Source organism: Sus scrofa, chromosome 8 (assembly GCF_000003025.6).
Source record: "Sus scrofa isolate TJ Tabasco breed Duroc chromosome 8, Sscrofa11.1, whole genome shotgun sequence".
NCBI classification, from domain to species: domain Eukaryota; kingdom Metazoa; phylum Chordata; class Mammalia; order Artiodactyla; family Suidae; genus Sus; species Sus scrofa.
In genome coordinates, this window is record NC_010450.4 from 63,573,871 (window position 1) to 63,588,689 (window position 14,819).

Sequence of the window (14,819 nt, forward strand, 5' to 3'; positions counted from 1 at the left end):
CAAAGTTATACTCTGTCAAACCTTTTCTGAGTAACTTTTGAATGGAAACAGAAGGAACACAAAACTAAATTCAAAGAGATTCAAAGAGAATATGACATTTTCTCAGGCTATTAAAAATTAAATTCAACCCAACATGTCAGCAATTTTCTCAGAAAGGGCAATTTAAAATATTTATGTAATAAACCATTTTTGATATGTGAAAAAATGCAGAGTACAGAATATATGTACAGGTTCTCATAGATGGACGTCAGCCAGCCATCTACTTGTGCAGAGATGGTAAAAGATGAAAAGAAAGGAGGTGGTTAGTAAGGGGAAGGCTAAAGTAAGAATGGAGAAGGAAGAGCAAAAGAAAGATAAAAGAGAGACCAAGAGAATATATACCTTTATGTTTGCACTAGCCATACATGAGTAGGACTTTTTTTTTTTCATTTGACTTATCTTTATGTTCTCATATCTTAACAAACACCTTGTATTTATTTATATTACATCTCTCAAGGCAACCATAACACTTAACAACCGAAAAGAAATACCAACTTAATGAAAAAAGAAGAAGCACATTGAGATGAGGATGTTAACATAAATGATTATGAATTAAAAAAAATACTATTTACCTTATTTCCACAGAAATAATGTTCTAAGTGAAGGACCAATTAACACATCTGATTTATTCATCAACTGAAAAAATTTTACATTTTGGCCATTTGGATTGTTATAACCAGGTCTGTTATAATATTTTATTACTTAAATTAAAATTAACTTTTAAAATCATATGAAATATTATTAGTCTGCATAGTTTCTAAATGAATTGCACATAGACACTGTATAAATAAATTTTAAGTATTCAAATTGTTTAATAATTTTTTCTTAAAATGAGGGGTTGAAAATATTATTTGTTTTTGTCACAAAGTGGTTCAATAAATGATGCTGGGTAGTTTTAGCTTGAAAATTTGAATATTAAGTTAACATTAAAGTCTAGATTGTTTTTAATATAACAGTCATGCAATACAATTAATGTTTCCTACATAAAACAATGCTTTTTATGTACAATATTTTACTTAGGTTTCATTTCCCATCTGATAATATGGATGTGTTTTTAATTAAGCAGAAGACATTGTACTTTTTTTTTTTTTTTGTCTTTTTAGGGCCGCACCTGAGGCATGAAAGTTCCCAGGCTAGGGGTTGAATTGGAGCTGCAGCCACAGGCTTACAGCACAGCCACAGCAATGCTGGATCTGAGGCCACGTCTGCGACCTACACCACAGCTCATGGCAACATTAGATCCTTAAGCCACTGAGGAAGGCCAAGCACTGAACCTATGTCCTCATGGATATTAGTCAGATTCGATTCAGCTGAATCACGCCAAGAACTCCTCGAATATTTTTAATATAATCTATGTATTAAGTTATTAGTATTTTAAATACATTAATATGCATATTGTTTAAAATGGCTTAGCTAATTTGCACCAAAGACCTTATTTTAATATACACCAGTAAAATAATTTACTAATAAAAACACTAGTTGATTATAAAAGATCTTCCAATGAAGCACTTTTAAGTTCTTATTAGAGGAAGTTTCAAGAATTGAAATAAAACATTTGAATAATTGAATGATGACTGACCTGATAATCTGAGAAAGTTTTAATCTTAATGGAATTTCAAGGACTTTCTGATAATACTTTCGTTTCCTAATGTAGTGAATGAAACATATAAGTGGGTCCCAGTGTTTGATTCAACACTGGTCACTGACACATTAACTTTTATCTTCTATTCAATCAGGATAAGGGCAAAACAGCAGCAAATCTTTTTTTTTTTTTAATTCTTCTTCTTTTTTTTAGGACAAACCAATTCTAAAAGTGTGTTTGTTGCATCAATCTGAAATTCTCCTGAAGACTAAAGAAAACATCATATTTCTTTATGGAGAAACATTCAGAAACAAAAAAATATATTTGTTATTCAGTCATTAAAATCTCTCCCCTATGTGTCTGTTTTTCCCAGACAGAGCCAATATGGGTCTCCTCCTGCACCTTCACCCACACACATCCCTCTCCTCTTAACAAGTGTGCTGAGAGGATTTTCGATTATATGACATTTAATACTACGTCTTTTCAAGGAGTTTAAGTCAGAGGGAGAACTTCATAAAGGCTTACCCCATTTTTTGGAAAAGCAATCCATCCCAAGTCTCCCATGACAGTCCGTGAATCCAACAAATTCACTAAAAAAGAAAGAACACCAAAATGAATTAAGTATATAAAAATACATCACTATTTTCATAGTGTTATTAAAATTACATGTTGCTTATATAACTGAAAGTAGGTTAAGCATTCATTAGGATGGATGCAAGAGTTATAACATTATTAAGATGCAAGAGAATAAGTGATTTTGAATAACTATTTAGAGAACAATTACAGCAAAAATGTATAAAGAAATCATTACCCTAAGTGCTTCTTTTTCTTTTGTCAAACAAGAATCAGGGAAAAGATTGATAAGAAAAAGAAAAAAATAGAAGGTCCACAGAAAACCGTGAGGACCAGGGACACTTTTTTAAAGGCCCTAGGTCTTGGGATGAAGCTGTAGCCATCAAATTGCAGCTAAACATACTCTATTGTCTTCGGGAAAGCTGTTATGAAGCAATTAAGAAATGATTTGCATGAAACAGCAATAAACTATTCCAAGCTTGTATCATTTTTGTGATATTAACCAAAATCTGTAATCCAAATTGCAAATTTAAATAAGAAATAAATCTACACAACCTTAACCAAGCCTAGGAAACTGTAGCAGCTCTTGCGGTTGTTGCTTTAGTTCAGTGCCCACTGCCTTCCCAAAGGTATTTTCTACTTAGATATAACCATAGCCCAAAATGTGCTTTTTATATTAGCTACACTTTTTAAAGGCAGACTTCAGATGGGGCTGGATATCCTAAAATATTTGAAACTCCCAGGACAGAAGTTCAGATTTCATCACTGCTGAAGGAAGCCCTGGGAGACCGTGTATACACAACTGCACCCAGACGCACACTTACAAACATACACACCAACAGTTTATATTTCAACAGGTGCGCCTACAGTCCCTCTGAAATTAAGCAGCTTAAAAGGTGCTGTGTACTCAAAATGCTTTAGCTCTAGATTATAGATAACTATCTTTCAAAGATATGCTACCTCAAACAAATGGATCTACCGGACATCTGCGCAGCTGAACCACTTTGAATGACCATGCCATGGACCCAAAAGGGTAACAACTGGGTTTTCTACCTGCAAGTATATGCCTGGGATACTAAAGATTTAAAGGTTTAACAGCTGACAGACTGAGGAATGTGTTTTTACAAAACTTCTACAAGAAAACATAAGATAGGAGTTCCCATCATGGTTCTGTGGTTAGCGAACCTGACTAGTAACCATGAGGTTGCAGGTTTGATCTCTGGCCTTGCTCAGTGGGTTAAGGATCCGGCGTTGCCATGAGCTATGGTGTAGGTCGCAGACACAGCTTGGATCTGGCACTGCTGTGGCTCTGGCATAGGCTGGTGGCTACAGCTCCGATTTGACCCCTAGCCTGGGAACCTCCATTTTTCGTGGGTGCAGCGCTAGAAAAGATGAAAAGACAAAAAAAAAAGAAAACATAAGATAAAATTATCATGACCTATGAAATCAGGATCACAACTGAAATGGAAATTCTCTACATGCAATGGAAATTAGGTCCATTTAACCCTTATTATCCAGCATTTTATTTCCTATCACATATGCAAATATACACATCTTATATATTAAGGTAACAGTCTATATTAATTTATTAATATGAAAACAAATTTAAAAATTAAAAATTAAAAAATGGGTGTACAACTCAATACTGTAACATATACATAAACTTGTCTATTTTCCTCATGTTCTGAGCTCTTTCACTATAAAAATGCATGCTTAAATAATGTTTGTATCAACTTTAGCATACACAAATCATATTGGCTTTAGGCAATAAAAAAATAATTTGTGGGATTATGATTTTGTAGAGCAAACTGACCTAACTTAAAAACTACTATATTAGAATAGCAAAAACCCAAACCAAACAAACCAAAACTGTTTTACTCCCCCACTAACTTGGCAAATCACCAGTCACTCCGCTAAATCTAATTTTTCCAGGTAGATGCATACTCTTTTCTTTTCACTCTACTGTTGGCTTTTCTAGTTTCTATGGGAATAAGGCTATGTTAAACTTAAATGTCCTTGTCCTCATTTTAGTTTTTTTCTGGGGCACTAGGGCTGTGTCTAGACATGACTAAATATCAGGGGAGTGCAAAACCTAATCACTCTGTTTATTCATCTTTATAATTCACTTTATTCACCTTTGATATTGAGCAGCAGCTTATCTGTGTAGACTAGATAAAGTAGAGCAAATGAGCAAACTAAAGGCCTTCTACTATGATGGCAGTCACTGAACTTAGTCCTGTGCTGGCAAAATGATGTGAATTCTAGGAATTCATATAGCCTGCCATGAGAAATACAGCATGCGTTGTAGACCTCTTCATAATACATGCATCTTGAAACAGTCATTATTATCAATGAAGAGATTTCCAGGCATCTTTCTAAAATTTGGTTACCTTCATTTGAATTAACTTTTTAAAATTTTTAAAAAATTTTTATTATAGTTGATTTACAATATTCTGTCAATTTCTGCTGTCCAGCAAAGTGACTCAGTCATACATACATATATATATATATATATATATATAATCCTTTCTCACATTATTCTCCATCAAGTTCCATCTCAAGTGGCTAGATATAATTTGAATTGACTTTAATTTAAATTACTATTTTTACTCTTTTTTGGCTTAAAGATACATGTAAAAATAAATAAATGACCTCACAATACTAGCTTGGCTGTTAATACAATTTATTGGACATTTTCAATATTGAAATATGTTGCTAAACACATGAAAAGAACTACAACAAGAACGTTATCTTTCAATTGATCATCTTGTCTAAAGGTTGTTTTCAGATAAAATAGTTTAGGAGGTTTATCAGAAACACATGTATATTACTTTTCACTACTACTTGAAATTGCTTTTCTCCTAGAAACAGAAGATTTCATAAAATTCACAATGCAAAACATATATTTACATGTACCATTACTGAATTGACAATTGGGAAAAAAGAGAAAAATTAGGGATTTTAGGGAATTACCTGCAGACTACTATATTTTAATTATGTCCATATAATATTGAGGAAATTGGGATTCAATGCTTCAGGGAAAATAACTAAATAAAATTAAATCTGCATAATATCAGACAGATTGATACAGAGGGTGAGAGAGCTTTATAACACCTCCAAGCTTTGCACATGCTGCTCTAGCTACATTTGTGAATTGCTAACTTTTCATTTGTCCTTCAAAATGTATTTCAGTAAAAGTAAATAAATGACCTCACAATACTAGCTTGGCTGTTAATACAATATATTGGGAATTTTCAATATTGAAATATGCTGCTAAACACATGAAAAGAACTATAACAAGAATGTTATCTTTCTTTTGATGATCTTGTCTAAAGGTTGTCTTCAGATAAATAGACAATTTCAGGTAGAAGTGAAAAGTGACATACATGTATTTCCGATAAACCTCCTAAACTTGCCTTCTCCAAGACGCTACCTCTGATTTTCCATTTCCTACGTCTGGGTAAGGTAGTATTACTGAATATTTAATTATCACCTAATTCTAATCTCTGAAACATGGACTACACAGAATTATATTATTCTAATTGCACGGCTTCCTTAAAAGAACGCCATGTTTGACTCATGCCTATGAACCAAGCCTGCACTCAGAACAGTTGAATAGCTGTCTGTATTGTCAATGAATCATTTGGTCACTGGGCAGATCAGAATGTGGCTGAATCAACACACACCAGTGGTTCTCAAAATGGACATCTAATAACGTCTGGAAACATTTTCGATTGTCAAAAGTAGGGAGAATGTTTGCTGTTGACATCTTGTGGGAAGAAGCCAGGCATGTAACTGACTAAATATCCTTCAACACACAGCAAAACTTCTCCCGCCCCCAGGAAAGAATTATTTGGCTCAAATTTCACTAGTGCCAAAGCTGAGAAACCGTAGTATACACTTACGATGCTACTAGAAAATCTCTACTTTCCTAATTTCTTGTACAATGCATCAGCAGCATGTTCTTCATTAACAGAAGTTAACATAGTTTGAAGCATTCTTTATGAATCAAAATACTACTCCTATTTAAGGAAATGAAAGTAATAAACATTGGAGTCTTATTTAGAGAAAAAAATAAGAGTATTCTGAACAGCCAACAACTCTATTTTAGTAACCAATGTAACTACTGGTACAAGTGTTCTTATTTATGCTCCAATAATTCTCAACATCCATGATGGCATGAAAAAGCTCTATGCCACTGATACCAGTAATGTCTCCATTCTCCCCATTACTTATGCTACTGACATAAAATCCAGTTTAGACACAGCATACATATAAATGTGAATTTTTAGAATTTCCTTTTTCGATTTCATTACTGAATTTATTAAAAGGGGGTTTGGCAATAATGGAGCACAGTCACTCTGTAACTTCTGTGCTACAATTACAGTAATTAAATTGTTCTGAACAGTATATATGCTTGTTGTAAACTGCAATGAATACACAATGAGTATTGATCTTCATTGTACAACTTAATTAAAACTTGTCCAGGAGAAGCCACTAATGAATATAATTAGAGGAAATGTTTGATACCACAGTTACTCTGGAAGACATTAATTAGATATCAGAAATTTTATGGAAAATGTTTTTATTCTATTATTTATATTTTAAAATAAAGCCACACCATTAAACTGGGTGACAGCCTTCAAGGTCATTTTCCCTCTGCCACTGTATAATTACAAAGAAGATGGGCATATTGGTTGATACTCTAATCAGTAATTAAGAAGACTGATCCTCCAGGAGAAATAACTCTACAGAGGTCAATGAGTATTTAGGCTATTGCAAATTCCTAAAATTAATATAGGAAAAAGAAAGACTCACGCATACCGGACCTTTTTAGTATGCAAAAACTGGTTAACTGCCTAATCAAACAACAGATTATAATAGGAACTAATTCACACTAATCTTATGTCTGTTTTAATTTTATTACTACACACTAATAATTTTAATGCTTTCTTGGACAAACAGAGAAAAGCTTCTAAGAATTCACATTCAGAAAAGGCAGAGAGTTGCTAACTCATTCTTGTTGGGATTCAAGAAGGACAAGGGGAGGGCAGAATGAGGAAAATGGAATTTATACAAAAAGACTCCTAAGGCCTCAACTTCACACATTCTAATAATTAAGTATTAACTGGAGCTAATTATTCAAATATGCTCTTTAATGATTATAACTGTCAAATACTCATACCTTGCTGTGTATCACTCTGACTCCATTGATTCCTCTCTAAAATCTTGCTAATATTAGTCACAAAAAGCAAAAAAAAAAAAAAAAAAAAAAAAAATGTTATTGGATTTTCCAGAAACATAATGCATTCAGATGTGTTTTGAGATTGAAGTGTCAGAAGACTGCTCAAGGACACCTGGTCACCACCATCATGGGCAATACTTTGAAAGAATGTGTGATCCTTGGAGTTATTGTCATGGTGCAGCAGAAAAAAACCCAACTAGGAACCATGAGGTTTTGGTTTGATCCCTGGCCTTGCTCAGTGGGTTAAGGATCCAGTGTTGCTGTGAGCTGTGGTGTAGGTCGCAGATGCGACTTGGATCCCACATTGCTGTGGCTCTGGCATAGGAAGGTGGCTACAGCTCCGATTCAACCCCTAGCCTGGGAACCTCCATATGCCGAGGGTATGGACCTAAAAAGACAAAAGACAAAAAAAAAAAAAAAAAAAGAATGTGTGATCCTTAAAGGTAAAGCATGAGCCATAAGGCATATTCCTTTTTTTTTGCTTTTTTCTCATAGCTTTAATTAATTAATTAATTAATTTACCTTGCAGCCACCCCCAGAGCATATGGGAATTCCTGGGCCTGGGACTAAATCCAAGCTGCAGCTGTAGCCACAACGGATCCTTACTCCACTGTGCTGGACGAGGAATCAAACCTACACCTCCACAATGACCCAAATCGCTGCAGTCAGACTCTTATCCCACTGTGCCACAGTGGGAACTCCCATAAGACATATTCTTAATCTTATATTATCTGTCTTTTCTATGATCTTCACATTAACAAACACAATGATAATGGTAATCAAACCTCCAGTGTGAAGAGAGATAATCTGGATTAGTAGCACATAAGATGACATTCTTTAAAGGCATTGAATCAAAGTCTCATTGAAAAGACATTGTAGAGTTTTGATGGATGCTTTCTTATTGATTCCATATGACAATATCAGAAAAGCTACTGAATTCAATTACAGCACACATTTAACTAATCTGTGGGAATAAACCCCAGATATACAGCCGTCCAGCCTCTCTCCATGGTCCCACTCAGCACAGATGTGATTTCTTGCTTCTAGACTAAATTTTATAATTTGACAACTGCCGCAGGGAACAAAGAACAGTTGGCAAAAGGAATGCAGAGAAAGAGGACATGTGTTTCCCATTGGAAAAATAAATTTGTAAATTTGGTAAAAATTACGTTTTAGGTTTAGGGGTGTTGCATATTTTCCGGCATCTTTGCTTGAAAGCAAGAATCTATAATCAATTCTATTTCCACAGACAATGAGTGGGAGAGTCTTAATTTCTTTTTCAATTCCAAGCAACATAATTGTACAACCTTTTTTAGGGAAAAAAAAAAGGAAAAATACAGGGAAAGGGACTTATTCCATGTTTACTGTGCATCAGGTACTCTACTAGGCAATTTATATATGTTCTCACATTTAATGATCTCAACAAACTGAGATGATCAACAGAACACGGACAGTCTGCAGTCTCATTCGGCAGGGAAATGAAGGAAGCAAAAAATATGAGGCAACACCTGAAGCCTTCATTACAGACCATGAGCCTTGCTTATTGCTTTCCTCAACCAGGTACTTCACTTAGAAGTGAAGCCTGGAACACAGAATCTTTTGATTGCAGTGACCTTCCCAGGACATGCAAAGGCCATGAAGTAAGCCCTAAGTGTGGATGAATCTACTGTACACAAAACACGGCTGCCAAATATTGCTTGAGAATAATCTCACAACCTAGAAGACTGGTTGTGAAAACCTGTGATAATCATGTAGCGTGACTTCCTAATTTTCCTTATGTTTTGGCGGCATATGGTCATGACCCCATGGACACGCTCACCTGTCATCTTCAGTGACAACATATTTCTGTGGTTTTCTTTTCCTTTCTGGCTCTGTTTTTCCATTATAAGCTACTCTTTCTCTACAAACCCTTCAGACCTCGGCTTTGATCAATGCTCTGTTTTTGTAGACTATCTTTGCTCATCACTTTACACCAACAATTCCTGACCTAGACATACAGGAAAATCAAAAACAACCTTTCAGAAAGAACAAATGTCTTGGCACCAGCCCATACATACTGAATCAGACTATTTAGGATGGAGAATGGTTAGGATATGGATTTTGTGTTTGTTGGTCAGGCCTTTTAGAGGTGATATTAGCACATACCACTATGTAAGAACCCCTGCAGAGGAGTTCCTGAACTTCCAAGTCTTAGTTTGTAATGTAAACGTTAACAACCCCACAAAGCCATATATCTTGTCTATCTCTCTCTCCTGAAATTCCTACCAACCTATCAAAATGTCTGCTAGTTTAAAGCTACATTAATGACATCCAGTCATTCCAACTTCAACCTGTCCTCAAACCAACAAAGTATGTTCCTGAACAATGATAAAAAAATCCTCCCTCCATGTTCCCTATTTTGGTGAATGCAATGCTATAGAACCAGCTGTTCCATCTAGAAATCTGTGGGTCACCTCTGTCTTCCTGCACATTTACCCCCAAACTGAATCAGGAACCAAATCCCGCCAACTCTAACTCTATTCTGTGTAAAACTCTCTGCAGTATCTGCTGTTTCATTCCACAGCATAAGCAGTCCAGTCAAATCCCTGCCATAATTTTTAACTTGACAAACCTCCTAACTGGTTTCTCAGTAGAGGAGCATGATCCCTGAAAATGTCTACAAAATACTACATCCAGAAAGACCTTTCTAAGCCACCAGTGCGGTCACGTCACTTTCCTACTTCAAACCTTGTTGTGTCTTAATGTTTTTAATACAAGTTTCCTGGAATAATTGGTCTCTAGTTTATTCTCCAGTTTCATTCAGGCTTCCCCCCCTTTCACAATTTAGCACTGCTGAACTTATTTCAGTTCCAATTACATGCTCTTACTATTGATTCAGGTCTATCCAATGAGCTGTGAAGGTGATCTGCAAAGGAAAGGAGTTTTTATGAAAACATTAGAAAAGGAAACTCCTGGCTGCCTTGAAAGTTGCTGGGTAGAGGGGGTGTTTCCTGGAAGTGATGAAGCCATCTAGAGCAAGTAAGGAGATCAGCAGGAAAGCAAAGCCTACAGATTAGGGCTGGCAGAGGGAAGGGATGAGAATTATCTGGCTCCAAATAATATCATAGAGTGGCTAATCCATCTAAATTTGAAAATTGCCTCTCTTAGGACTTTCTGTTATATGGGAAATAATCAGATTTGCTGCTTAAGTCAATGCAGAAGTGATTGGCTGTTATTTGCAGAGGAAGATATCCTAGCTGACATATAATTGCTAAGCGGCAGAATTTGAAGGCAGACTCCAATCTCTTATTCCAAAAGTTTATTCTTCTTTTATCACATCTTGATACTTCCGACTTACAGGTATTTGACTTAAAGAATTCCAATGACACTTTAAGCTGATTTATTTAATGGAGTTCCCTTGTGGCTCAGCAGGTTAAGGATCTGATGTCGTCACTGCTGCCGCTCAGGTTGCAGCTGTGGGTTCAGTCCCTGGCCCCAAAACTTCCACATGCCAAGAACACAGCCAAAATGGAAAAAAAGGTCATTACAAACTGAATTACTTAAACTGTCAGATTTTTTATTTTCAAAGTGATATCAAAAATAGATGATTCTTGTCTTTTCAATCTTAGGACACTCATTAGTGAATACAAGCAATAATCATTGCCTTTGTTTGTTTCAAAGTACATTCACTTCTGCTCATTTTGTTCTTTTTGTTTCAAAATATTTTCATCATCATAAAGAAGTTTTAGCCACTGCTCTTTGAACAGTAAGCTGTTTGAACAGTCATACTATGAAGCACGTAACTCTGAAGGAAGTTAAACATCGATCAGAAATGTATGCTAAAAATTTTAAACTGCTGATATACTCTACCATTGTAAATTTCAGGGGAAGAGGGATTGAGATTTCATAACCACTGGTTAGCACATACAAAGTGTTTAGGCAAAGGTAACACTGAAATTCACAGATAGCAAAATTACGACTAATGAGCAGTCTGATCCATTCACAGCACACATGGTGTGAAAAGAGCCAACCATATGGTTTTCAGTGACTACCTTGTCAAGTGTGGTAACCAAACTTGTCTAATTTTACATATTGTTTTTATTCTAAAAAATCAAAATTAGATGACCTAACTGGCTTGAAAATCATTGTATTACAGAATACACTCACTCAAGTCCTGTTAAGATCCACACATAATATATGTAGATAACGTAGTATAAAGCTCTTCCTTACACAACACTGTAAATCCTCCACACCAGAAATCAACGGGCATATTCACAACTCCCTCTGAGAATGATTCACAGCATGGAGACTATTTGCTAGTCCTGTGGTTCTGGTTTGCTACTCTGAGGGCTTTTTTGTTGGAAGTGATTTTCCTTGTCGGCCACAATTCCCCTATTTGTAACAGCAGTGATTAAGATCAACAAAATTATATGTATCTTTAAGTAATATAAGATTATTAATATAATATTATTTCACCTAATCCTAACATGATCCTCTGGTATATTATTTTCTCCCTTTTACAGATATAGAAATTGAAGTTGAGAAAAGCTGAAGAGGGCAGTGGTCCAAGGTCAGAGAGCAAATAAGCACATAAAGAGAATCTAAATCCAAGTCTAACTCCAAAGCTCTTTCTCTTGTTTCTACAGCACACTTGCCCCAATATCTGACTTACTGAATCCAAAAGCTCTGCCCTTTGAAACACCTAATTTCTAAATACCAATGAGTTTTACTAAATCGCTATGGGTTTTTTTGTTGGTTGTCTGCTTGTTTGTTTCTATCTTTTTAGGGCTGCACTAGTGGCATATGGAAGTTCCCAGGATAGGGGTCAAATCAGGCTGCAGCTGCCAGCCTATACCACCGCCACAGCAACTTGGGATCTGAGCCACATCTGCAACCTATACCACAGCTCACAGTAACACCAGATTGTTAACCCACTGAGTAAGGCCAGGGATAAGAACCCGTGTCCTCATGGATACTAGCTGGGTTCATTACCACTGAGCCACGATGGGAATGCCTAAATCAGTAAGTTTTGAAAATCATGTTACAGAAGTTAGCATCTCCCATAACGCTCTTACAGTATTGTATACAGACTTTTCATCTAAACAGAGCAGACATTAGTTTTCCCTGGGGAAATCACAATTTAGCGTCAAATTAACAAAAGTAAATTACCAGATTTTGGAAAGCAAAAGGGTAATGATGAGACCCTGTTTCTTATTTTTTTAATTTGTTATTCATTATGCTTTAAGCATGCTAACTGGGGCAAAATAGGATATAAGTTTGTCAAAATTTACCTTGTCCTTAGATGTCAAAAAGCACATAAGAAAAGAATGTAAAATGTATGCAAAGCTGATTTTTTTGTCTGGAATGGATCCTTTCCCCACTCCCTAATTACCCCTAATGTTTGGTTGAACTATATCAAACTGCAAAACAATTTATATAATAATTAGCTTTTCAGCCTTCAGGGTAGGATAAATGATGATTAGATCTAACATGCACTAAAACAGACAAACTTGCACACAGTCTGTATTTTAAGGTGGTGGCATTTCCAAAAAAGAGTAAACAACTGGGTAGCCCAGAAGCCCTTTCTGTGAAAGGGAAAGAGACTCAAATTTCTGCTGACAACTCAAGTCATTATTTCCATGTCGTCTTGTGGCTTAGTTAAAATTGAAGTCTGACATAAACCCTAGAGAATAAGTCTTGGTTATCTAAAATGTAAAATAATTATATTACCAAGAAATTCTTGGATAACAATCACAAACTAGTCAAATATAAAGTGATACAGACAGAAGTACAAACAAATATCGTGCCCAATAATTTTAGGTGGCCGAATATAAACATTTTAGTACCCACCTCTCATTATCCTTTTCAAAATAATCTGCAGGATTCATGACAGAAGAAAAGTAATGTTTAAGTTAGTCTTTTAAAATACAATAAATTATGCATCTTTGCCAGGTATAAGATTGATGATCTAGTAGCAGTCATTTTTCCCTGATTAACCTGGTGCCTAAAATCTGTTTTTGGTCAAAATGTCAAAAAGTATTTTCACTTTTGGTTGGTATTGTAGCAGATGCTATTTGATGCTATTAATTTCTCACATCCTTTCTCTTTCTTTGGTATCATAATTTCACTTGTGTTGGAGTGGCAACATGACCCAGCACCAGACAATGGGTCAAGACGGGCATTAGCAAAAAATGATCATCATGGTTCTAGAATCGTAGCATCCACTGAATTTGGGAATCTTGTTACATAGGTCTGGCCAATGAGATACAAACAGAAATCTGCTGGCCAGTTTCTGGGAAAGTTTTGTTGTCCTAGCTAAATGATTCTTTTCTCTTTCCCTTCTTGTTCTGAATGGGATGTGATGCCCGGAGAGGCATCAGCCTTCTTGCAACCATAAGACGATAAGCTTGAGAGTAAAGTCACACAAGTCACAATGATTCCTGTTCTGATGTCATTAAGCCACCAGACATTTGCCCTGAAACTTCGTTCTCAAACATCTTTGTCTAAAGCCCTTAACATTTTAAGACACCATTGGACAGTTTCGCTATTATCTTCAACCTAATACAATCCCATGTAATACACATAATATACAAATAACTGAGGGAAAAGTCTAGCACACTGCTTTAACTTCTATTCAAGTTCTGTGGACACTTGCAATGAACGAAGGTTCATTCATTACACAAATATTTATTAAGCATCTATGTAAATACCAAGGATTGTTCCAGGTCTTAGGGATCCATCAGAGCGTAAAACAGGAAGTATCCTACTCATTTGTTCAACCTTCCAATTGCTTAGCCCTGAGAGTAGTTGAGTTTATCTGACTTGTGAAATAATCCTTGTGCATCCCCCAAGTCAGATTCTCTAGGGTATAATTATCTGAATTAAGATTTGCCACTCAGGGATACACACACACATATACACATACACAGTAAAAATGAATATAATATTATATTATTTAGGAAAATAAATATAAATCAAAGTATATACTTTGAGGATAAGTTCTGATATTTAATGCTCTTTCATTGATTATGTAATAAACAATACTTAGAATAATTTTGGACTCTGATATTTGTATTACAATCCCCTAACATTTTGTATGTCCTTATTGTGCATAGTGTTCTCTGATAATGATATATATTACCTTTAGCTTTAGTACATTTTCATATTCTCCTTTTTGAGATTAATAATAGAAAATATTTTATGTATTTTCTGAATGATGCATTTTTTTTTCAATGTTTTATTCAAGTGTGGTCTTTCTGCCCCTTGCACCAGAATCATGTACAATGCTTTTTAAAAATGTAAATCCAGGAGTTCCCATCGTGGCTCAGTGGTTAGCGAATCCGACTAGGAACTGTGAGGTTGTGGGTTCAATCCCTGGCCTTGCTCAGTGGGTTAAGGATC

The 14,819-nt window shown here is 35.5% G+C and overlaps 1 protein-coding gene across 8 annotated transcripts in view; it reads right to left on the minus strand.

Annotated features, from left to right (window-relative positions):
- The window catches only part of EPHA5 (EPH receptor A5), a 319,729-nt gene that overhangs the window by 288,865 nt on the left and 16,045 nt on the right, over window positions 1–14,819 (minus strand). For all 8 annotated transcript variants that reach the window (XM_013978750.2, XM_013978749.2, XM_003129048.6 and 5 more), the window contains exon 2: window positions 2,147–2,211. In XM_013978750.2, coding sequence (XP_013834204.2) covers window positions 2,147–2,211 — 65 coding nt within the window. The remainder of the gene's footprint in view (window positions 1–2,146; window positions 2,212–14,819) is intronic.